The sequence below is a fragment of the Rhinolophus sinicus genome, linkage group LG03 (assembly GCF_036562045.2).
Source record: "Rhinolophus sinicus isolate RSC01 linkage group LG03, ASM3656204v1, whole genome shotgun sequence".
Classification (NCBI taxonomy): domain Eukaryota; kingdom Metazoa; phylum Chordata; class Mammalia; order Chiroptera; family Rhinolophidae; genus Rhinolophus; species Rhinolophus sinicus.
Window position 1 is genome coordinate 145,161,708 of NC_133753.1, and position 26,366 is coordinate 145,188,073.

The 26,366-nt window shown below is 34.1% G+C and overlaps 1 protein-coding gene across 1 annotated transcript in view; it reads left to right on the forward strand.

The window, feature by feature from the left end:
- EDIL3 (EGF like repeats and discoidin domains 3) overlaps positions 1 to 26,366 on the forward strand; it is a 385,902-nt gene that overhangs the window by 217,447 nt on the left and 142,089 nt on the right. Inside the window, exon 5 of the mRNA XM_019746385.2 lies at positions 14,579 to 14,692. Coding sequence (XP_019601944.1) covers positions 14,579 to 14,692 — 114 coding nt within the window. The remainder of the gene's footprint in view (positions 1 to 14,578; positions 14,693 to 26,366) is intronic.

Below are 26,366 nucleotides of genomic sequence, written 5' to 3' on the forward strand. Positions count from 1 at the left end.
CATGGACCTGTTATTGTACAGCAGTATGCGTGCATGAGTGTGTGTGTGTGTAGTTATAAATTCACAGGGTTATAAAAAGAACATTGGCACTATTACCTTCTCCAACGTCTTTGTTGAGGTATAATTGCCATATAATAAAATACACTTCTTTAAAATGTACAATCTGATACATTTTGACATATGCATGCACCTATGAAACCATCATTTTGATCAAAATACTGAGCATTTCCATCACCTGCAAAAGTTTCTTCCTACCCCATTGTAGTCACTCCAATCTGTCTGCCAACTTCATCTCAGACAATCACTGGTCTGCTTTCTGTCTCTATAGATTTGTTTGCGTTTCTAGAAACTTATCTAAGTAGAATCAGAAAATACGTTGTTTTGTCTGGTTTCTTTCACTCAGCATATTTATTCTGAAATCCCTTCATGTTGTTGCTTGTATCAATAGTTCATTCATTTTTCTTTTTTTTATTGTTGTGTAGTACTAATTGTCTGGGTATACCACAATTTATTTATCCACTCACTGACTGATGGATATTTGGGGTGTTTCCAGTTTTTGGCTATTACACATAAAGCTGCTATGAACACTCACACAAGTCTTTTATGGATATAAGCTTCATTTCTTTTGTGTAAATACCTAGGATTTGAAACACTGGATCATATGGTAGATGTATGTTTAAGCATTTGAGAAACTGTGAAACTATTTTCTGAACTGTTGTATCATTTTACATTCTGACCAAAAGTGTATGAGAGATTAATTCACCCCCATCCTCACCAACACTTGCTATAGTCACTCTTTAATCTTTGCCATGGTAGTAGTTGTGTAATGATATCATTTTTTGGTATTAATTTGCATTGCTCTAATGACAAATGATGTCAAACATCTTTTTATATGTTTCTTTGTGTATATACATACATACATATATATTCTTTTGTGAGGTGTCTGTTCAAATCTTTATCCTAATTTTTTTTTGAGTCGTTTGTTTTGTCTCATTGAGTTTTAATAATTCTTTATACATTCTGGATACAAGTACTTTATCAAGATATTTTATTTATAAATATATCCTCCCAATCTGTCGCTTGCCTTTTCATTCTCTTAAAATTGATTTTGAAGGGCAGATGTTTATAATTCAGAGAAAGTACAGTTTATTAATTTTAAGGACTCATGTTTTTGAGTTTGTAACTAAACAATAAATCTGTCTAAACTGAGCCCAGAAAAAATTTCTCCCATAGTTATTTTTAAGAAATTAATTCTCCTACTTGTTTTTATAGTTTTAGGTTTTACTTTAAGGTCTACAATTTTGAGTTAATGTTTGTATATAGTATTATATATGGATCAAGTTTCTTTTTTTTCTCATATAGATATTCATTCGTTCCAGCATCATTTATTGAAAAGACTACATTTATCTGCAGAATTACTATTACATTTTTTTGTAATCATGATATGCCTTTGTGTAGTTTTCTTCATATTTCTGGTGCTGGGGGTTTGCTGAGTTGCCTGGATCTGTGGCAAAATTTTCATCATATTTTCTGCTCTCTCCTTTTCAGGAACTCCGGTCACTTCTATATTAGGCTACTTATACTTGTGTCCCATCACTCACTAACGTCCAATTTTTTGTCCGTTTGTTTTATTCTTTATAGTTTCTATTCTGTCTTTAAAATTCACTGATCTTTTCTTCTGTAGTGTCTAATTGGCTTTATTTCCTTCTAATGTATTTTTCATCTCATACATTATAGTTTTCACCTCTGGAAGTTCAATTTGAGTCTCTTTTTATAGTTTCCATGACTCTATTTAACATTCTCAATATATGGAACACAGTTATAGAAACCATTTTAATATCCTTGTCTGCTAATCTAATATATGGTTTGTCTCTCTCTTTTTTTTTTTTTTTTGCATGCCTGTTAATCGCGACTGTATTCCAGACATGAATTTTACCTTGTTGCATGCTTGATACTCTGTAGTCCTGTATATCCTCTTCAGCTTAGTACTCTTACACAGTTCAGTTACTTGGAAACAGTTTGGTCCTTTTGGATCCTGCTTATAAGATTGTCAGGCAGGACCAATGAGGTGTTTAGTCCACGACTAATCATTCCAGGCTATTCAGGCAAGACCATTCTGTGTCCTCTGCCCAATGCCCCCTGCATTAGTTTATTTTCCAATCTAACTTGCAGTTTTCCTGGCTTGGTGTGATCTCCAAATATTGCTCCCTTTATGCCATTTAGATGTTCTTTCCTCACTTGCCTGAGCTGATCCATACTCAGCCAAATACCTGAGTGGGCACTGCAGTGTCTGGACAGACGCTGCAGATCCAGGGCTGCCTCTGTGTAACCTCTCAGCTCTCTTCAACCCAGGGAGTTTGCCAGGCTCCACCTGGATTCTTCCTGTCTGTGCAATGGCCTGGAATCCCTCTTAAGGTAGTAAACCTGGGCATTTGTAGGGCCTGCCTGGATTACTACTGTCCTTTCTTTCATAACGTTCAGTGTTTTGAAAACTGTTGTCTTCTATACCTATTTTGTCTCTTTTACTTACTTGCTTATTTTAGGCGGGAGGGCAATTCTGGTCCCCATTACTATCTTGGCCAGTAACAAAAGTTCTCTTGAATCCCAACGTTATCACTTTTAATGAAGGAAATATGTCGATTTGGAGTACTTAACAATAAATTTAGGAGAGAAAATAAAATATGAAAAATATGGCATGTAAGCAGCACTGTTTTGGCACTTGCGTAGTGAGTTGAATGCTTGAAGCAGATTCTTCCATGGTGGCCTTAAGTGGGGCAGATGTTTTGCTGCCTCCAGCTCTGCCAGGAATCCAGGAAAACTCCTATAATTATGTAGATGAGACTCTGGAAATGAGAGGAATCTGGCCACCCAGCTCTTTCACTTTTATGGGAACTGAAATACCTAAGAATTTTAAAAAGGAGCGTTCTCTATATTTACTAGCCATAATTTATGTCTATCAGTTTTACATCTCAGTGACCTATTAGCCAAAATGTATAGAGATTTGATGCTGTAGTTAAAAAAAAATAAATAAATACTACCATTTTAGAATGCAATATGTTAAAAAGTATCTGTTGAATTACCCCATTCAGTGGATCAAAATTTCCACAGGTTTTGCAATTATGGGGATAAATACTGTCTTTCATGCTTCTCCAAGGCAAGGGTGCTCATCTGTAGAATATTTATGAAAATCCTACCCATTTATTTACTCAGGTGATAACCCCCAAAGTAGAACTTTCTATGTATAGAAGTCTCATTAAAAATTTACCTATGTTTTCATCCAGTGGGATAACCAAGAAACATTTTACAGAACAATATGAATATGGATTAACCCATATTACAGTAATGTACATATTTTTTACAGTCCTTAGTGTTTACACGATATTTTTTTCCATAAATTACCTCATTTAATCCTCACAGTAGCTTTAGAAGTGTAACATAAATCATTATTTTTGGACATCATTTTTAATTATGCTTATAAAATTTCAAACATATTGAAATGTAGGAATAGGAAGTTTTTGTGTTTTTTTTTATCATGTGAATCTACATGTGTCTGTAGGTGAGAATTAATTTATAGAGTTGTTTTTAAGAAATTAATTCTAAAGTTAAGTGAAATTATTTTTCAGCATATAGAGAATTTAACTGCAGCAGTGCCTGTTATTTAAATGTGGTGTTTCTTACATGCTTTCACTGGTGCATCATTTGTAGTGTAAGTTACTGTGTATTTTTTTAAAAGTCATGGTCATTGAAGAGAAATATAATTCAACCTGGGGAATTGAAGTTTTCATTTATTCCTTTAAAAGCTGCTCTTGGTAAAATGTATCTTTAAAAAGACATATTGGTGTTAAGCTCTCTATTTACAACTTGTATATGAAGTGAAATAAGTGGTTACCTACAAGTTTCATGCAATTGGTATCTTTAAAAATATTATGATTTAAATTGCTGATAGAGTGCAAATTGATGAAACCACCTTAAAAACCATTTTGGCCTTATCTACTAGATATATAAATGACTCAGCCATTTCACTCCTAGGTGTATCCAGAAAAACGAAAAAACTTATGCATCGAGACATATGCAATCATGCTCATTGATGCTTTTATTTCCAGGAACAACACAAATGCCATTAACAATAGGAAGGGAATCGAGCATGGCTCAGGGGATCCTAAATGCCCTAAAATTGAATACAAAATTTCATATTTTGGCATGTTTGTACAGTTTTCTAGAGAAAGGTTCAATAGATGGAAAAAACTAAATTATGGATTTTAGTTTTGGGCCTTCCACAGGAAAGTTTTATTTTAGCTGTATCTACTAAGGTAATTACTCTAAATGTGCCAAGTATAACTTAATTCACAAGAAGTTTCAACCATGTGTAGCTAATGGTTGAAACTTGATCTTACGGCACAAATTGCACATCTCTAATCTAATACTTTGACCAGCACTATAACAGAATGAATTATAACTAGCATACAGTCTATAAGTCAAAGAGTAATTTGTATTCTTTAGAGATTAAATATTAGTCTTTAAAAACCAAGAAGTATTTTTTATATTTAGAAACAAAAAATAGTTTTGCAACAAATACATGATGATAATCCTAAAATTATTGTCCTACCCTCTCTATATATAACTGTTCCCCCTCATAAAGAAAAAGAGTAACAACCCTCAAAACATTAACATGTACTTAAAAGAACAATAGAAATGGAAAATGCATGACAGTATATTTTACTGAGGAATATTATAAAGCAATGAAAATGAATTGAGTGCAGCCCCCTGCAGCAACATTGTGAATGAAGCCACAATCGACAGAGCACATATTGAGTCATTTTTAAAAGTATTATTATAAAGTCCACACATAGGCAAGAATAAATGGTACTGTTTAGAAATGCATATTTAAGTATTAACACTAATAAGCCATTTGCAGAGTGAGGCTGCGATTGCCACTGTGAGCAGATCCGTTAGGGGAGTGAGGGGGTGTTGTGAGTGGAATGGGCGCTTGAAGGCTTTTCACATACTGGCAGTGCTTTTGTGTTTGAAGTTGGTGGTGGTTACACATCTTGACTTTTAACGATAATTCATTTAATTTTGTTGTTTTCCATACTTTTTGTATGCATGCTATTTCCAAATAAAGATTTTTAAATAATGTGGATTGTCACTGCTGGAAAATAAAAAATTTGGTTGTATGTCCATGCCCTCTGTAAAGAAAGAAACAAAAACAAATGTATCTCTCATCTGATTGCAAAGTTAAAACACATGTATAAAAGAATGTAAGAGGTAAAGAAATCCATTTCTAAATAGACAAGCAGTTGTAGATTTCAGGAATAAAATAAGAACAGATGTTCATTAAGCCCAAACCACTTAAGGTTTTGAGAAAAATTACTGAGTGGAATAGAAGAAAAAAGTATTCTAAACTAAGATTTTAGGACTAGAGTCTGTCCTAGAGCAGCAGTGCTATTATTTCTAGAACACTATAAACATTTTGAGATGAAGGAGCGCGTATTAGCTCATATTTCCTCCCCTCGGCACATAGAGTTGGACCTTGAAGGCAAGCATGACGTGAAAGGAAGAGGGAGTATTAATATTTCATAGCGGTGGTAAAGTGTACTGGTGAATAGCATAGATTCTTGAGAAAAGTTATCTGGGCTTTCATCTCGTTTTACCACCTATGTGACTCTGGGCAAGTTTTTTACATTTCCAATGTCTCGATTCCCTCATCTGTAAAACAGTTATGATAACAGTAACTAGCTCAGAGGGTGTGATGTTATATATAAAACATTTAGAACAATATTTGGCACAAAGTAAGTAATCTACAAATGGATGAATGTGCTAATTGTTGTCATCAGTTATCATCCTGAAGTGTCGTTTTTCCGTACTTGTATTATTGAAACCTATGTAGAAGTAAGCTCTAAAGATTATGAACCAATTTGCAGAATGCAAGCAATGAATTTTAGTTTGAGCAAAAGCCTGAGGAGGACTCGTTTGTCAATAACGATTTTCACAGTAAGTAATTTTCCTTGGTGTCTGCTAAAAAGAAAAAAAAAAGAAAAGAAAAATATGACCATATGCTGAAAATTAAAGTGCTTATATAAAAGACAAGAAAGAAAATGTGGAGAAATCACCTTGTAGTTGACAATTCAAGTAGGATTCCTAGATAAAATACAGGATGTCCAGGTAAATTTCAATTTCATATAAACTGTATTTGTATTAGTATGAGCTACATATTGCACGGCATCATGTATTTTTATTTGCTAAATATGGCAACCCTAAATATTAGGAAGTCTGTATGCATTACAAACCAAGCTGAATGTTTAAAAATGTGTGTCTATAGTCATCATGTTATGTGGTCTAAGTGTTAAGGACTCAACATAAATTTTCCTTTTTACTTTTTGAATTATTTTTCCAAAATGGTACCAGTAATGAAATTCTAGAATATGTGACTGAGCTTCTAAAATGCAGATCTATTCAATTCCATGCTCCCTTTCACACTTCTTGAATTCTCTAGTAACTCTCCAGTACCCAAGGACTAAAGTTCAAACTCCTTCAACTTGATTTGTAAAGCCATAAAAAGCTGGTCCCAGACTACCTAGTAACCGCCATCTAGAATAGTTCCACACACATAATCCCTGTGCGCATCAAGACATTTAAAAGGGCCCAACTGAAAACATTGAGTTCTTTCATGTTCCTTCCTACTGTAACCCATCTATAAAAACTTCTGCTAATCCTTTAAGTACCAATGTAATATCACTTATAATTACTCTTCCTCACGCCTCTAGGTAAAGCCACCGCCTCTTTTAAGATCACAGTACATTTTGTACTTAATGATATATAGAACATATTTCATTATATATTGTTTTATAATTGTCTCTCTCCTGAGTAGAATTATAGGAGGTGAGATCTCTTAGAACAGGAACTATCCCTATTCACTGATGTATTCAATCATATATTTTAGAGCCTGATTCACAAAAGTACTCATCAAAATTTTAATGAGGGAATGAGTGAAGGAATGAGTGGGTGAAGGCAACCGTATGAAACTTAGCTGTGTTTCCCACATGAATGAAACCCATATCACTTAGCCAGTTACTGCTTTCTGATGACTAAATACAGAAAAAATCCAAAATAGGTGGTAATTAATATTGATCACTAAAAGTAGAGAGAGGTGAACTAATTTAACATATAGTTGACAGAGTAGAGTGATTAATTTGAGATAGAGCATTATGAATATGCAAAAATATATAAATAACAATGTACCATTGTAAAAGTAGGAAACCAGAAAATACACAACCTTACATACCTGGAATAAAGAATTAGGGGACAATGAGTCACTCTCAGATTTGCAGAATAATGAGAGGCATACTAATTCAAAAAATAATTTATAGAGTAAGGTATTTATAACTCCAAGTAACTCAGAAATATTTTCCCCAGTCTGTTAGCTCCTCCTCTAAAACTCAGCATTCTGTAGGCTGCTAGACTGATTTAGTTATTGATAGAGTTCCTTTCAGAAACTGTGCATTTATTTTTCTATTAGAGCTCTTTTCATTTTGTACTCTGATTATTTCCTTGTCTATTTACTGTACTGTAAGAGCATATTTACTGTACTGTAAGGGACCAACACACATTAATCTTTCCATTCTTAGCACCTCGCACAGAGCTAGGATGGATGGTAGATAGATGGGAGGATGGATGGATGGATGGATGGATGGATGGATGGATGGATGGATGGATGGGATTCCTATACAGAGATTCTTCTCAGTGTCCATCAACCCTGGTTACAATAAGCATCACCTGGACTTCTATATAAACAATATCACTGCTTTCATTCCACCCAAGTTCATTTAAATCAGAATCTCTGGTGTGGGGCCTTTGCATTGTTGCTATGTGCTGTTGAATCGGCTGCAACTCCTGGCGACCCTATGAATGATGCCCAAAATGTCCTGTCCTCAACAGCCCTGCTCAGCTCCTATAGACTCATGCCTATGGCTTCTACACGGAGTCATTCCATCACATATTTGGTCTTCTCATTTCCTGCTGTCTTCTATTTTCCCCAGTATTATTGTCTTTTTCAAAGAACCCTGCCTTCTCATGAGGTGCCTGTAAATAGGACAGCTTCAGTTTTGTCATTTTTAACTATAGAAATGTTTCAGACTTAAGGTTCATCTTTCTGGTGGTTCAGGTTATCCATAGAACTCTACTCCAATACCATATCTGAAGTGAATCAATTTTTGTTCCTATCAGTCATTAATATGTTTTAAGTGTTCTAACTTTTGAAAGAAACATTGTTTTAGGTCTATTTTCCTTAATAGAACCCCTTTATAAGTAGGCTGGGACACCTGCTCTAGTCAACCATGTGCCCCTGAGGTAACATCCTTTGAGATGGTTTGCTCTTTGGTGAAAATTTTCACCAGAGTCATTGGCTCTCTTTGGCTTATACTGTATGTTTTTCATGTAAATTTTATTTATGATTTTTTTCAAGACCTCAAATACTTGAGTTAAACAACCCTCCTGATTACCCTCCAACCCTTCTTGTATCTCCCCTGATTTGCTGTATATAAGTATCTTAGAATAGCTGTCTTACTGGCCAAATATCTCATTAAGGCAAATAAAACCTTACAGGAATAATTTTATATGGAAACACCCTTGAGAATTGTGTTCTGTCTCAATTCTCTATTTCAAAAGGTTTTTTCATCTAAATTGAGATCTCAAAATAAATGTTATGTTGCTAAGATAGAGATGGACAGAGAGTATGCTTTGGTAGAAAGTGGTGATGGATAAATACCCCTTGGATTTAGGTTTCTTAATGCTATGTTTCTTCATAAGTGAAGTTTATCAATTAAATATTATAAAAATTTTGTGTGTGATACATTCTGATTGAAGAATGCTAATTTTAATTTGCTACTTTAAAGTGAATTACTAGTAATATAGCAGAATGCCAAATAAAAAAGAAGTTCAAGCACACATGATTAAAAGTATGTAGAACTGGTCGTATGTATGACTGGGAAATCCCCTAGGTAATTCTGCTTATGACCTAATCAAATTCAGTATCTGAGTGGGAGAACAGAATTCCTAGAAATTTATAATTTGTTCATCCTTAGAAGAGAAATTGAAAAGCCACAGGCTTCTGATAAGAACAAAAATAAAAGGTCAAATTTTAAAAGTTAATCACTACAGGAGGTCTGGAGAATATTTAATAACCAATGGGGAGCCCAGGGAAGATGTGTTATTAAGGATCAAATAGAGCAGGCTCTTGAAATAAGCTCTTGGTGGCTAATTAACAGTCAATAACAATATTGCAGGAAAAAAATACAGCCTGAGGGAAATGAGCGAGGAATCAAGAAACTATGTCTTTGAAAAAAAAAAAAAAAAAAAGAAGGTTCTATCATAGTATCTTTTTAATATATCAAAATGAGGGTGCTCAGCCCAAGAATTGGTTGTTCCTTTTTGATGTTCATGGGGCCAGGGTGTACTTGGGGATGCAAAGGACCATAAGGTAATTCTATTTCTAATTTTTGGAGAACTTCTGTAATGTTTTCCATAGCATTGCTTACAATAGCCAAGATATGGAAAAACTGAAGTGTCCATCAATGAATGACTAGATAGAGCAGATGTAGTGTACACACACACACACACACACACACACACGTGCGCGCGCACGCACACAGAGAGAGAGAGAGAGAGAGAGAGACAGAGACAGAGACAGAGACAGAGACAGAGACAGAGAGAGAAATATTGCTCAGCCATGAGAAAGAAGGAAATCCTGCCATTTTTGACAACTTGGATAGAGTATTATGATAGCACATTATGCTAAGTGAAATAATTCAAACAGAGGAAGACAAAGTGAGTATAATCTCACTTACATGTGAAATCTAAGAAAGACAATTTCAGAGAAACAGAGAGTAGAGTGGTGGTTACCAGGTGTTAGGGTGAGTAGGGGGAATGAAAAGATATTAGTCAAAGGGTACAAACTTCCAGTTATAAAATTAACAAGTTTGGGAATCTAATGTCCAGTGTGGTGATTATAGCTAATAATACTGTATCATATACTTGAACGTTATGAAGAGAGTAGATCTTAAATATTCTCATCACAAAAAGGAAATGGTAACTTTGTAATCAATTATTTCTGTGAGCAAAATCCCAAAACAAAGAGGGTAGATTACCAACACACCTTTACAGATCTGCATAAAATGGGCAAAGTTTAATGTAATGGCAAAGATAAAGAGTCTAAATTATGCATATGCAATTAATAATCTGTGTAGTTTGTGATAACAGTGCAAATGGCCTGGAAATCCTTGTAAAGTACCTCTTTGTTTCAAATAAATTTGTACTGTTATGACCATCTGTCTACTCTCATCTTTTCCTCTCAGTCTTTCTTTACCTCATTTCCTTCCTTCTCTGCCACCTCTCCCCTCAATAAAAAAAGGTGTGTCAAGAGTTTACATCTGGAAATCCATATTAAGCTCTTGAAGCCATGTTTTAGTCTGACTAGAAGATGGGAAGCAAAGTTGTATGTGTTCAGAATGAGGAATTAGGACTCAGTTGGGTATCTCGATTATAAAATCCAATTTTCAATGAGCCTGTTGGTTTGTTTTTTTTTTAAAGAGTTCTTGAGATTATTATGCTAAGTGAAATAAGTCAGACAGAAAAAGTTGAGAACCATATGATTTCACTGATATGGGGGATATGAAACTGAAAACAACAAAGGAACAAGACAAAGAAACAAAAACTCTTAAACACAAACAACAGTTTAGTGGTTACCGGAGGGTGAGGGAGGAGAGGGGAGGTAGAAAAGGGTAACGGGATCAATATATGGTGATGGAAGGAGAACTGACTGGGTGGTGAACACACAATGTGATATATAGATGATGTATTACAGAATTGTACACCTGAAACCTATGTAACTTTACTAACCATTGTCACCCCAGTAAACTTTAATTTAAAAAAAAGTTCTCATGAGGCAATCATAGAAGCAAAGACCTCAAAAAATGATAGCTATTATTATTATAAATGACCTATAAATATGACCAAATTGGAAATTCCTAGTTTACATGGGGACTACTATGTCAAGTTCTTTTTAGTTATGAAAATAATTTAGTATATTCCAGTATATTTGGAATAGATGTGAACATTTCTGGAAATGATAATGTCTTGATCAGTGACAAAAAGAAGTATATGTGACTTATTACAAAGATGTTTGATTTTCATTTCATTACATTATGTTCTGTGAACATTTATATCTGGACTTTAATTAAACATGATTTATTCAAATTGAGGTCTGTTTCCATTTAGATTGCTTGCAGTGTTAATCACAGTGCAAATAGCCTTCACTGCTGAAAGAATTCCTACATTATACTAATACATAACCACTTCTGTATAATTTGTATCTGTTCTCTGCACCTATGTGTTATTACATATGCACACATGTAGAAATGTTTTAATTGTTTTTTCTACTATATTAAAAACATAACTCATTTAATATAACATTTATATTTTATGAATTTATATTTAAGGTAGTTCTCTGAGTTAAAAATTGAAAAATGGACAATGTATAGGTCATTCTTTATCACAAATTGAGTATGGCTATAAAGCATTTTCACATCAGCAATGCAATTCCAGTTGATTCTACCTCCTGCTAAGCTCTGGGTAAAGGTGTAACTTGTTTTTGTTTTTTAGAATTTTATGTTCTTAATTATAATTTCTTTTATTGACCATTGTAGATCTGACCTGATGGAGCAGGTAAAAGTTTAAAAGTTGGTTTGTCTTGATTAGTCACATTCACATGTGTTAAATACTATTTATTGTATAAAGACTTGGAAGATGGAAGGAAGTTAAGAATAGAGCCCGTCCTTAGTAATATATATTTTAACTCTTGATTGCTCTCATATCATGGACTATGAAAACTTCTTTCTATTAATATTATAAAGCAGCAGAGCTGGGTTTTATTTTACTCATAAGCTACTTCAATCTTAAAATGAGGAAATTCTTAGAGCCTCTTCCATGAGAATTAACATAAATGTTGTACATATTAACATCAGATCTTGTGTGGGTGGGTCTCTGTCCTGCCTTCCTTTATTCATTTCATAAGTCCACCCCACATATATCTTCTCTAGGCCTTTCTAAAGTACAAGGGTACAGAGACTAATCTCCCATCCAATTCCTGGTCTTCAGTGTGGAAAGTTAAAGGCCAATTCCCTCAGCTGGTACGAAGTGTTTTTCACAGTCTGCTCCTTATTTGCATCCTCAGACCTGGGCTCCTGTATCCCCTGCCCTCTCTCTGCGCCAAACAAACTGTGCTATTCGTTTACTTGAACACACCATCATACCATAAACATTTCCCTTCAAAGCTGTGACTCATTCTGGTTCCCTGCTTGGAAATACACCACCATTTCCATCTTGTCCTTGTTAACCCTAATTAACACTTCCTTCAAGTCCAAGATCAAATGATGTGTCCTTTATGTGGTCTTCAGGCATTAATACTCAGTTTCTCCCTTATCAGTATATAAAAGAATAGCTTTTTATGTCTAACTTACAAAATACGACAACGTATTCTCTAAGACATGAAGATTTAACTTATCAGCTGTTGACATATTCTTATCTAAAATAAATTTTAGTAGATATGATAAAGGGAAAGACATATTAGGTATGTTCCAAAGTAGCCAAACATTTCCATTGTCTTACATTGAGCTCCCAAAACAAAAAACAACAACAAAAAACCATTGACTCTTGTGCCACTTTCAAAATTTAAATTAATGAAAATATTTTCCATGTTAGGACAATCTAAAAACTAAGTGAAATTTTGTTAAGACTAAAACGAGCTAAATATTACATCAGATTAAAAAAAAAATCAATGACTTCCTTCCTTAATCCCTCCTTTCCTCCCTCTTGCTCTTCCTTTCTTCCCTTCCTATCTTTTGTTTCCCCTTTATTTCTGGAGAGTTTTAGTTGTTAAGTATTTGGGAGTCTATTATATTTTATAACACACAGCTATTTCTAGAGACTATGAAATTCTAATTGTATTCTATTATTTGATGTTATAAATTGCTCAAAATTATTTAGATTCTTTCTGAACACAGTCATGAATTGTTTCTACTCTCAAGCTGTGACAGCCAGTCATAAACCAAAAAGGATGGCTTTTTCAGAGACAGTCATCACCTGCCTAGGAAAATTTAAACGAAAATTTTTCAGTAAACTTAGAATGAGAGGTTGACAACTTTGTTTCCAAGAGATGATGTTTAGAAGAAAGACAATAAAAGAAAGGGCAAAATACAGATTTTCCTAGTACTTTGCCCTTGTTGGATCTTGAGGGGGTAATTTAATGATCATATTGCTTCAAGCACTATGAAAACCCAGGACTTTTTTTGATACATGGTAGTGTATCAGAAGGCACATTCCACATCTGAAATTATTTATAATTTATATTTATATTTATATCTGCACTACTCTTTCTGATTTTGTGTTAGAAATTATTAGGAAACATTTATTGGGCACTAGTGCTCTTCCAGATAGTGTGAGGCTTTTATAGAGGTACAAAGAACAGTGCAGATGCTGCGTTTGCGAAGCTCACAGTCTGACCAGGTGAAAGGGTGAAAGGCATAGAAGTAGAAAATTCCTAAGTAACATCATTTAAGTTTTGTAAGAAGGTTAAGAGAAAAGAGAGTTGTGGGAATAAAAGCAGAGAAGGAGTTCATTGGGGTACATGATACGAAGAGAACGCCGTGGGGAGCAGTGTTTCCCCTGCCTACTTCACTAGCTCCCACAGAACCCAGCATGGTGCTGTGTAAGCTTAGAGGGAAGGATTTGGAAATATCAATGATTGATATTTGACTGAATTAGTCATTATTACTTTATTAATTTCACATCATATCCAGTGTCTCTGTTGTCCACAATCAGCTTGGAAATTAGTATAATTTGCTGAATGTTTTGTATTGCATATGACTTTGCATCAGGTATAAAAATGGTATACCAAAGGTAAGTCCCTTCAGTCATTCTAACTTTAGAAACCCTTGAAAGAGATTAGGAAGTGATCATCATTTAAATTTATTACACTTTGCATGTAATGAGCTTTAGCTATTAAGTCTAATTTGCTTCTCATCGCATTCATCAAAGGCAAACTATTTAGAAACTAAAACATCTCTGTCAGTTAGAATTTTAATGAATTAAGATGAAATGAGACAGTGTTAATTGGCAGTTGTTGCTTCAGGGGAGGTTTCTAGATCTTGTAAGTGATACCAATTCATCCCTCTATCAGGATTAATTTGTTTGATTTGATTCTAAGGATACACTGAATATTTCCCCATACTATTCATATTTATTTTCAGACTGAAGAGTGATTTAGTTCTGTTGGTCCTTCATTTGGGTTCTCAGTTCCGTTTGTGCTTGATTTAATTTGATTGTTAATTGTTACTAAATAGTTGATTTTAAGCAGCATCTGTATTATGGACTCAAGATACACACACACACACACACACACACACACACACACACAAAGTAATAGCATTACTTAGACTTTCTTTTATTTGTAATGGCTAAAATCTTCTGTAACTAATCATGTTTTTCACCAATAATTCTCTTCCTCTGTTCTGTCTGTTTTCCTCAGACATAAATGAATGTGAAGCTGAGCCTTGCAAAAATGGTGGAATATGTACAGACCTTGTTGCGAACTATTCCTGTGAGTGCCCAGGTGAATTCATGGGAAGAAATTGTCAATACAGTAAGTTTTCAAATATATATAAAACTTTTATTTGTCTATTCTCTATTTATTATGGAATCTGGGCTGAAATCAATATACTTTCCTTCCAGAATTCATAATTTATTGAAATAGCACATTTCATATTTGTTGTTTTACTATTATTAATATATATGTGTATATATATATATAGTCTCTGGGTAGGTCTCAGTGCCTGGTAGGCACAGGACTCGTCATCCTGTGGTCTGAAAGGAGGGCAACAGTTCCTCAGAGATCCAAGTGCATTTCTCTCAGGAATCCCTTTTCGGCTTTTTAGTATGTGCATGACCTACATTTTCACCAGAGTGGTTACTCTGGTTCAGACAATATATTCAGGATACCCTAACTAGATAGCCTCTATCACAAATAAAAGGGAGAGATAATGCAGGATTCATGTGAAGTTGCCAACACATTAGTAAGACTTTTGCACGCAATTTGTCTTCTTGGAAGCCTAAGACAGTCTTGAGATTATAGGTCAAATGATAGGACAATAATTTACTTGAAGTGTTTACAAAGAAACACAAAGCACCCCTTCTTCCCTAAAACAAACAAAAAACTAGGAAAAGGTAGTAACAGGATTATGTTCATGAGATGTGACCAGAATGGGGCACAAATACCTACCTGCTAATGAGAACAATAATAATAGAGTTGTAATAATTGTTGAGCACATACAGAAACTTGATAGTGCTGCAGCTTTGATGGATATTATACTATTAGAGCATCACAACGTTATGGGAATTCACGAAGCAGATGCAAATGAGAATTCAGATGCAGAAACTGAGACACGTAGGTTGTGTGATTTGCCTGAGCTCTCACAGTAAGTGACAAGCATGATGAAATGGAATTCAGCATCAGGTCTTGTGATTCCTGGTTCAGAGTAGTTTCCTCTAAATAGAGATGTCTCTTCAGATAGAGCTGAACAAGATGAACATGAAAGCACAGTATAGGTCCTTTTCTGTTTCTCTCTCTCTCTCTCTCTCTCTCTCTCTCTCTCTCTCTCTCTCTCTCTCTCTCTCTCCTTCCTCTTTAGCCATAGTAGCAATTTTATTTCTCACTTACCCTCTTTTCCTTCCCCTTTGGCAATGGCAATTTATAAAATAAAATGGAAAATTTTTGAAGATTTCATTTGGGTTATAAATAAATAAAATTATGATTTGGGGATGCTCATTACCCTATTCCTGAAAAACTTTTATTAAAAAAAATGAAATTCTCAATATCAAAGAAATGCCTTGGATTGGGAAAACATTTTCTAAGCTTAAGAATAATTGGAAAAGGATGTTGAGCATGACTTGATGAAGAAGCTGCAGGCACAGACGGGTGGAAGGAAAGGGCGGTCTGAGTAAGCGGGTTGACCATACAACCAAATAGACCAATAGCCATGCAGTCAACTAATCTAGCAACACTTACTATAAAACATTTAACTGACCACCCACTAAGTTAACTTAAATTCAGGTTCAACTGATCCTTTTCCTACCTTTCCTAACTCTTTCATCCTTCTTTACTTTGATTCATGGGTCTTGAAGATGGCTGCCCAGTCAGCACTGCAAGTTGTGTTAAAAAGCAACCCCCAAAGTGTCTGAAAATGAACACTTTATTAATATGATGAAGAACAGAACACTGATGGCAGTGTTTTGACTACTTGACTTTCACGAAGCAAAAAGTGATATCTGGTGCCAGAATAAAGGCAGTACTGGAACTTTTGCAGAGTTTAAAACAATGTCTGGGTAAAGCATGTCTAGGCATGTCAAGGCCACCTCAGTCCCATGGGAGGCCTGGCCAAGGAAGCACGAGGAGGAGGAGAGCTTCAGGAGAACTGTAGGGGCCATGTCATGGGAATCCTACCTAAGGATGAGTGTCTCTGTAAGGTAGTCAAGTCCTAGCTCTTTGAGTGAGCTTAAGAACTGGTTTCTAAGGTTGTAGACAGCATCATCTCCCAGGAGAGAAGCCCTATTGCTTAGAGTTATATACATGCCCTTGTCCCTCACACTGACCAAAGAGCAACTGGACAGTCAGTTGTTTGCCTATGTGCTGAAAATGAAAGGAGATCTGGTTGTCAACTAGACGTGTAAAACAGTAACAAGCCTGTCCATCCTCCCTTCAGAGATTTGCTGAGATCACCACATCTGAAAATACCCATAAGAAGAAAGAACCTGATTAATTATGGAAGGATATGTTGAAATTTGTTTTGAATTTAATTGCCACCAGTTTGAGCCTCATGTCTTTCAGTCAGTTTTTTATATTATAGTTAATGAAATTCCTTGTTCTTTTGGACTTGGTTTTATATTTATATAATATTTATACTTAAATTCAGATTTCTTTTTGAACATGCATGCGATAGCTAGGTGCCTCCCTTAAGCTAGCATATGCTCTGACATTCTCCCACATAACATTCTGTTCATCTCGGTGCCCCAGCAAAAAGAGAACACTTATAATACACTCTAAAATACATTCCTAGTGGGATATTGTTTTTATTTGATTGATTTGTATAAGGTTATAATAAATTAAGGATCCTGAGTCTCTGCATTGTCTAGGTTTCTGGGGATATGGTTCTGTTATTTTCTGTGGCTTCTTAGAATTTTTTAAAATTCAGAGTAAGAAAGTGCATTCTGCCACAGTGATGATTTGGGTGTACACTTTGAGAACTCAGAGCATTCACTCATGATAGGACACAAAGAAACACCCGCAGGTTCCAGGCAGTGCCTGCTCTAAGCAGACTGAGGTTAGGACCTTCAGAAATACCATTACAGATTATAACCAATGTGCCAGCTTCCACTCTTTAGTAAGGTTGATAAACTTGCTTCTGGGCTTTCTATCATGTCCCACAGGGGTATCATTAGGTCGGCTATGCCTGCAATTATGGTTGAGATGGCCTTTGCTTTGGAAGATCTTTCAGGGAGGGAGAATGATGGAGACTAACCACTGGGCAGGTCAGAGGACAGCTGTACTGAATTGCTATTATCCTTGTGTTCAAATCCACACTGTCTGCAGTCTAATCTCCTGCACTCGTATTTGCCTACCTTGTCCCACTTCTTTCTTATTTCTACTGATGAGTTAGTTAAGTACTGGTATATTTTAAGATGAAATCATTCTCAACGCCCCCCAAAATAATATATAATAGAAGATATTGCAAAGGAATACAATTGAATACAACAATAAATTATCTGTACAAATATAGTAAACTATAAAACACAATAAACTGGGGAAATATTTACAATAAACATGGAAGGCAAATATTACTTATCTTTAATTGATGGTGTTTCTCAGTTCAATAAAATTAAACACAACAGAAAAAAAATTTAAAAAGGAAGAACATCAATAGAATCTTCCCACAAAGGAAGTAGATAGTTTAGTATTTATCATATTATAGTTGTGTCTTCATTATTATACTTCTACATATTTTGATTTTTAAATAGACTGATAGTATGTTTATGATCTGAAAATAATAATTATATTTCAAATGAACATTTAATGAGAGCACTAGATATGTGAAGAAAACACTGGACTGACCATATATCTTTCTCTGCTTCTTTTGCCCACCTGTATTTCTCCCCCCTCTCATTTTGCAAGGGGAAACAGGAAGGTGAATGGCAGAAACAAATGGAAATATAGATGAATAGAAAAGGATGAATAGCTAAAGAAGAGCAGATGCTAGCGGGCAAGCTTTAGAAAGACAATGGAAAATAAAAAGGAGAGACAAGGGAAAGTTATACCAGGCCTCCATGCTAACCATGAGGCTCCCAGGAAGCACACGCACGTGCGTACATACACACACACACACACACTTACACTCACAAACTCACACTCACTCCAAAAGGAATTTGTCATAGGGAGAAAATTGTAAGTCAAAGGAGGTGAAAAAAGTGTTTTGTTTTTGTTTTCTTTTAAAGTTTACTGGGGTGACAATTGTTAGTAAAGTTACATAGATTTCAGGTGTACAATTCTGTAAGACATCATCTATGTATCACATTGTGTGTTCACCACCCAGAGTCAGTTCTCCTTCCATCACCATATATTTGATCCCCTTTGCCCTTATCTACCACCCGCCTCCCCCGTTAGCCTCTGGTAATCGCTACACTGTTGCCTGTGTCTATGAGTTTTCGATTCTTCATTTGTTTGTCTTGTTCTTTGGTTGTTTTCAGTTTTATATCCCATGTATTGGTGAAATCATATGGTTCTCAACTTTTTCTGTGTGACGCATTTCACTCAGCATATATATATACATAGACAATGGAATACTACTCTGCAATAAGAAAGGATGAAATAGTGCCATTTGCAACAACATGCATGGATCTTGAGAAAAGCAAGTTTTTTAAAAACACAAAGGTTCCCACTAGACAGTTTTACTTAAGAGAAGGCCTTCCTTCCTTCTGTCTGTGCTCCTTCCATAGTCTGTTCTTAACAGCCAGAGGGAACCTGTGAAAACCGAAGTCAGAATGCATCACCTCTCAGCTCAGAATCTTTGATGGGCTGCTGATCTCAGACAGTGAGAACTGCAGTCCTGCTGTTTCCTGAGTCCTGCAGGACCTGCTGTGCTTCTACCCTGCTCGCTCACCTCTCCCACTTCATCTCCTGGGATTCTCATTTTCTTATGCTCCAGCCTTTCCTGGCACACACCTGGCACCTTCTGGCCCTAGAGCATTTCCTTTCCTATTTTCCTTTTTCTATAGTATCTGTCATGAATACTCTGGCACTTCCTTCATGTCCTTTCATAAAAGACATCTCCTCAATGAGGCTTTCCCTGAGCTCTCCACCTCCCTAAAGCAACATGCCAAAACACACACTCCTCCCTTCTCTGCTACAGTTTTCCTCCTTAGCAGTAATCACTAGCATCATATGTTTACGTTTATATATTGTTTATTGACTAATACAATGGAGTATATACTCCATGAAGGAGAGATTTACTGTTGTAATTATAATTAACAAAACAGGGCTGGCAAACAATACGTGCTCAATAAATATTTGAATGAATGAATGAATGAATGAATGACCTTGGCACTCTGAGTTCTTTAAGTGTTGGGAAGATATCTCATTTCTCATTATCTTCAACTACTATCGAGTTATTTTTTGCCCACATTTTCCACTTTTAAACAGTATTCTAAGGCTGCATTTGCCAGTATAATAAACTATAATCTGGTATATTAATTGGTACACAGTAAGTGGTATTACAAGTTGAATCACTTTCCTTTGACTTGATAAAAACCTTTTATGATTCTATTTTGCAATGGGGTTATACCAACGGATTTAAAATAAGAGACGTAAGCAAAGATCATGTTTTCCTTTTTAGGCCACTTCTGCAGCAAACATCTTGATAGTTGATCTTAGATCACTTATTTATTTCTCATCCATATCAATCCCTAGACACATATGAATGCAAGATGTTTATGTTGCGGCACCACTTTAATAAATATTATATAAAAAAATCTATGTGAGTTTTTTATTATAATATATGTCTTTAATTAATATAGCTATTAAGCACTTTTACTTTCTAAGGGATACATTTATATCCAACCCTATCTATTATGACGTGATGCCCAATTATGTGGTAATAATTTTTATTATGTAAATCACTTATTAAACATTTTCAATAATAATGCAATTATATGAAACATTAGTAACAAATGTTTTGATACTTGGCAAAAAGTATGTCTATATTTATTACCGTGTTTCCCTGAAAATAAGACCTAGCTGGACAATCAGCTCTAATGTATCTTTTGGAGCAAAGATAAATATAAGACCAGGTATAATATAATATAATATAAGACTGGGTCTTATATTATAGTATATTATATTATATTATACCCGGTCTTATAGTAAGAACCGGGTCTTATATTAATTTTTGCTCCAAAAGAATCATTAGAGCTGATTGTCCGGCTAGGTCTTATTTTCAGAGAAACACAGTAATTATGTTTATAGGTAGCTTAAAGCAATAATACTTCTCATTTAAAGAATTTCAGTTTAGATTTCCAGATAAGGTTCATACAACTTACCATTGACTTTGGCAGATCTCAGTTATTTTTTGGTTTTATTTTCCATTTATTGATTACATGGGATTTGATTAAGTTTGATTATTTTTTTAATTAGTTTCTTTTCATTGATATGTGAAAATAATTTAAATGTTTCCGTAGTATTTATTATAATATTACAGCAATTCTTTTAATTAAAGTCATAATTTACATTTCCTTGTAACTTTTAAATAGTATACACTGAAGTGTTCAGACAGCCATTCTCATAAATAGCTTGAAAGGAAAATGAGTATGAACTGGAATGGAAACCTATCCTCATAAGAACAGATATCCTTCACCATGTACATTTAACTGAACACGATGTTTAAACTAAAGTAAGTGCAATGAAAATTGATAGCACTTTAGTTAGCTAATCTAAAGATAACTAGGATTGTTTTCAGTTATTGGGCTATGTGTCCCATAATAGCCATATATAGTTACCTCCTGGGTGTTTAAATGTGACCTGATTAAATTTCAGAAATGGCACGCAAATTCATTTTCATTTCTGACACTATTTCTGGAAATTAAGATAGCCAAGGGAGCTCTCATAATGCAATGTCTCCAAATTGTTATGCCAAAAAATATGAAGACTTGAATGATTTCAGAGGGTTTTATTAAAAGTGAAAACTAAAATCTTCAACTGCGGATAAAATAATGTTTCTAAATGTCAAAATTATCCAGGTTTTTAAAAATTTAGTAAAATAATCTAGATAATTCTATAACCCTTTGCTTTAAGAATTGTATCTATAAAGTAATAAGGACAAAAGATGATGATACACGTGAATGTATTTTGAAAACTGTAAGCATTTTCTTATCATTCTCTTTAAGGAGCTATAACTCTTTAAGACTTCATTACAAATGAGCTAATATTTTTAAATACAAAAATATATACAATAGATAATATGTAAAGGTACATATGTATTCTTTCTTTTGATATCAGTGTGTGCTGCCAAGTGCAGGCTTAGTGAAAATTGCTAAAACATTTTATACATAAATAAATTATGTGATACGTATTTTTATATGCTGAACACTGAGTTGTTTTTGCAAAGGCAAATTTTCAAATAACTACACTCACTCACCTATATCTTAATATTTTGTCACCAACTAATCATCATGTGATAATGTTGATGTTAATGTTCAAGACTTAATTTACCACATGCCAAGCACTGTCCTAAGTACTTTAAATATTAATTCATTTAATCTTCTTAGCACTCTTTTAGTAGGTTCTATTTGTCTCTGGCTCAGTTTTATCGAGAGAACTGAACTACTGAGTGATGAAATAATTTGCGTAGATTCACATGGCTAGTAAACCGCACAGAATGGCCTTAACCTCAGGCACTGCAGCTGCAGAGCCTGTATTCTGAAACATGATAAGCCTGCCCTTGTAGGGTGAAAGAAACACTATTTATTACACTGTACACTTTAAGATCTCTTGCACTTGAGAGAGTAAGAGGAAAGAGTACAGGCTTTGCATTTGAACAGAACTAGGGTTTAAACTTTTTTTTTTTTTTGTGGAACTATATGTCTGAACAAATTAGTTGCCCTTTCTGAGCCTCAGAATTCTCATCTGTAAATGGAATTAATAATACTGTTTGGTTTATATTGATGGACAGATTAAAATTAATAGCATATATAAAGTACCTTGGAAAATACCTGTATCAGTCAATGTTGTAAATAAATAATTGCATAAATTAGAAAAACAGATGCAAGGACATTTAAGTTATTTGAAATGCCAATGTAGCCCACCTTTTATTTTCTTATAAATGTGTGAAATTTAAAATTTTTATTATATACTCAAACAACTGCCTATCTTTAGTAACTTACTATGTACTTGACAAATTGTGTAAAAGTCAGCTATAATGTCTTGCATATCATGTTTTATAAGTACATAACTTTAGAAAATCCTATGCTATTAATATAAAGTTATAAAAAATATTATTAGTCAACCAAAACCATTATAGGAGATAGGAGTTTCTTTGGTTTATGAAATTACAATGTACTTCTGAACCACGAATATCTAATTTCATTTTTATCTATGTTTTTATGTTTGCAATTATTGTAAGCTGTCACCTTTATTTGATCTAGTATTTTAGTGAATGGTGAACAGAAACTAACCATGGAATGAATAATTCCAGTATTTTCTTACCCTATATAGATGGTCAAAGATTATATGCAGTTTTAAACTACATAAAACTGAATTCCTACCCTGCTATGTCCAGGAGGACATAGATTCAAAAGCAAAATATAAAGGGAGTCTGATATAAAATAAAGTTTTAAAAATAAAAGTTATTTATATGGAGAATTAATGCATACATAAATATTTAATAAGAAAATTGGATAAGTCTGGTTTTATAACATAATGAATGTATTCAGTTGTGTGATCAAATAAACTAGCCACAAGTATTTATTGATTTTTTTTCTTTACATAACTGTGTAGGAGGTTTTGAGAACATATATGAATGAATTCATTCATTCAACAAATTGCATCAAATAGTAGCCACTCTCTAGAGCTGGAGCAACAAAGGTAATTAAAATAAATTCAGCCTACTCTCATAGTGTATACAGATGAGTGAGAGAGAAAAACAAGAATTATATAATATCTAATTATAAAACATGATCAGTGCCATGAATGAAAAGAATAAAGAGCCACGACAGGGGTGTCTCTCCTGTTTGGGGGGTTTGAGAAAGTGACATTTGAGCTGAGATCTGAATGTATAGTAGGTATCACCAAAAATAAATAAATAAATAAATAAATAAATAAATAAATAAATAAATAAATACAAATTAAAAAGGAGTGTGGTGATAAGAATTTTATGACAAAGAAGATATGCTAAAGGACATACAGACCCTTTGTCCATAAGAATCTTAATATTTATTTAATAGTTAGTGAATGAGTTCGATTGCTAATAGTCATCATGTGATGAGATTTTTAGGATGGCCATTTACATTTTAGTCCTTGACAATGTGGGGTGAAAACCAGTGGATGCCGAGCAATATTTATATATTAAAATCTATCTCATAAATTATCTTTTTGTGTAACCACAGGTCCTTTTAAAACAGCAAAATAGACTTGAACTTTTGTAAATGTATCAACAAATCAAACAGAAACAGAGAAAAATAATTATTAGCTCTAATCCTATTTTTATTCCAGATTAAAAAATATTTTGCTCTGTTTTAAAAATTTATAATGACATGTTTTTGCAATGAATTTTGTCTTTGAAAGCACTGCCTAATATAAATTTAAGATTACTTTCTTTAAATACATAAATTAGGAATTAATCCAGAATTCCAATAGGATAGGAGAGGATAGTTAACCCCTGGCTGTCATCTTTTGTAAACATAATAAAAAAATAAGGAAATCAACTGGATTGATGAAAGCTTTATATTCAGGGTTAATTGTATAATGTTAAATCAGGATTCATAATATTTTAAATCTACCCATAAATATATGCAGATTATAAGTGAAAATAACCATAGCTATGAATACTTGAGTATAGATAAGTATTATAAATTAATTTCTCAGATTATTTTTTAAGGTATGACAATACATTTTTTAAACAGAAACAATACTGCACAGCTATATCAATAGCCCTTGAGGGAAGAAATGATTCCAACATTACTGCAGGGTGAAATCTTTGCAACAATAAACACAAAAAATTGACTCAATGACAAAACCAAATTGGATTTTCTGTGTCTGACACAGAAGTTCCATCTTCAATCAGATGCCTCTGGGTATATTTTCCAAATGTTGCCCAACAGTTTTTTGGACAGGCATATCACACTTGAAAGTGCACCTGCTCTACCTTAAAGTGATAACCTCATTAAAAAAAAGACACAAAAAAAATATATCTGCCAAATGCTGAAATAAACCCCTTAGGACTTCCTAAATACCTCTGACAAGTTGAATCAGATTCTCATTGCCTGACAGTTTTGTATTTGATTGCAAATAATTACTGAAACATCCAGTAGGACCTTCTTGATTTTCAAATTATATCATTCCCATTATGTGCTAAACTGTGTATGTCCAGGGATTACAATTTAGTCTTGAATTAATCTCCAGGATAAAACTCACTCTACTATTTCCTGTTTCAAAGACAAAGATGAAGTATGCAGAGATCAGGAGAGTTTGGGGACAGGATAATTTAATATCATCCTCATAAAATTTATAATTGTAGTATATGATTGAAAAATATTGTTGTTGTTGTTTTTCAGACTGAAAATATTAGTCTTTTCAACCGTCACCCCCATCCCTCACCCTTGTAAAGCAAAGGTGTGTTGGCAGTTGGGGGTAAGAACCCAAATAAAGTATGTATAATATAGAAATAAATCTTTCTATAAGGAAACTACTAGAACAAAGTCATCCTAGGCCTTTATAGTTGGAAGATGGTTAAAATATAATTTGTGGACCAGTAATTATCCTCTACACATGTTTACATGACATTTTTGGGTTTTTTAGTGAAATTTCGTGTCAGAATATTGAAGTGAGGCTGCAACGGTTATTTCATAATGGGGAAATTGTAGGCCCAAACGACAGTGGTTTCTGCTTTTATCACATCCACTGAACAGCAGAGATAAATGCTTTTCTTAAATAGCAGAATGAAAAAATATAGATGATTCCTGATCTTTTACTAAATATGCACCATTTTGTGTGATATCTTGAAATCCCAGGGGTTTCAAATAGTTGCAATAATATCTTACTGGCAACAATGGAGATAAGTTGGGTGGTGACAGCAACTGCCATGACCCTAGCTACAATTTTCAATCACATCAACAGAATTGGAAGTTATAGCTTCCAATATTTTAAATCTCCCCATAAAGTATATAAGCAGAGAGCCACTTACATATTTTGGATTTCATCTTCAAAGCAATCTTCTTCAACCAAAGGATAGGAGGCACACAGATGTCTTTCCTGCATAGGCATATTAAATTGTAGGTGCAATTGGTACATCCTGTTGGGGTAGTACAGCTAGTAATTAAAATGCAGATGATAGCTCAGGGGAGTACTAGTAATAAAGATTTAGATTGGGAGATCAGATGAGAATGGTGAAGTGATGAGATTGAATGTTAGTGTCAAGGGAGAGAGTAAAAAGAGTAAAGAGCAAAAGATTGCTAAAGATAGAATTTAAGGCAGGTAAAGAAATTCTATCTGCAAAGGTACACAATAAAATAAAAGAATAATCACAGAAATTGAAAGAGAATAAAGACTTAAAGCAAGGGAAAGAATGTTTCAAAAAGAAGCTGGTCAAGGAAATGGATACCAAAGGAAAGACGTTTTAATTTGGAGCCTCAAACCATTAATGGCCCTTAAATACCCTTAAATAATTGCAGTGGGTGTCGAAGAGAATGCCAGGTTGCAACTCTTCCAGACTGAGCAGGTGCTGAGTAAGAAATAATAGCCACAGACCCCTCCTCCCAGGTTATGGTATACTCTATTTTGAGCATATCTTAAACCCCAAAGAGCCATTAAAGTGGCCAAGGACCTAAAAATAAATTTCATAATAGTTACCTTAATAGCTTTATCTGGTCAATAATACACATTCTTTTTAGAGTTCTAAAGGGAATGGACACATAAAGTATCAACTTAAAAATAAATTGAACTTGAGGAATATGGTTCTATAAAAAGAAGTAGAGCCAGAGCAAAGTCAGTAAATCCAATA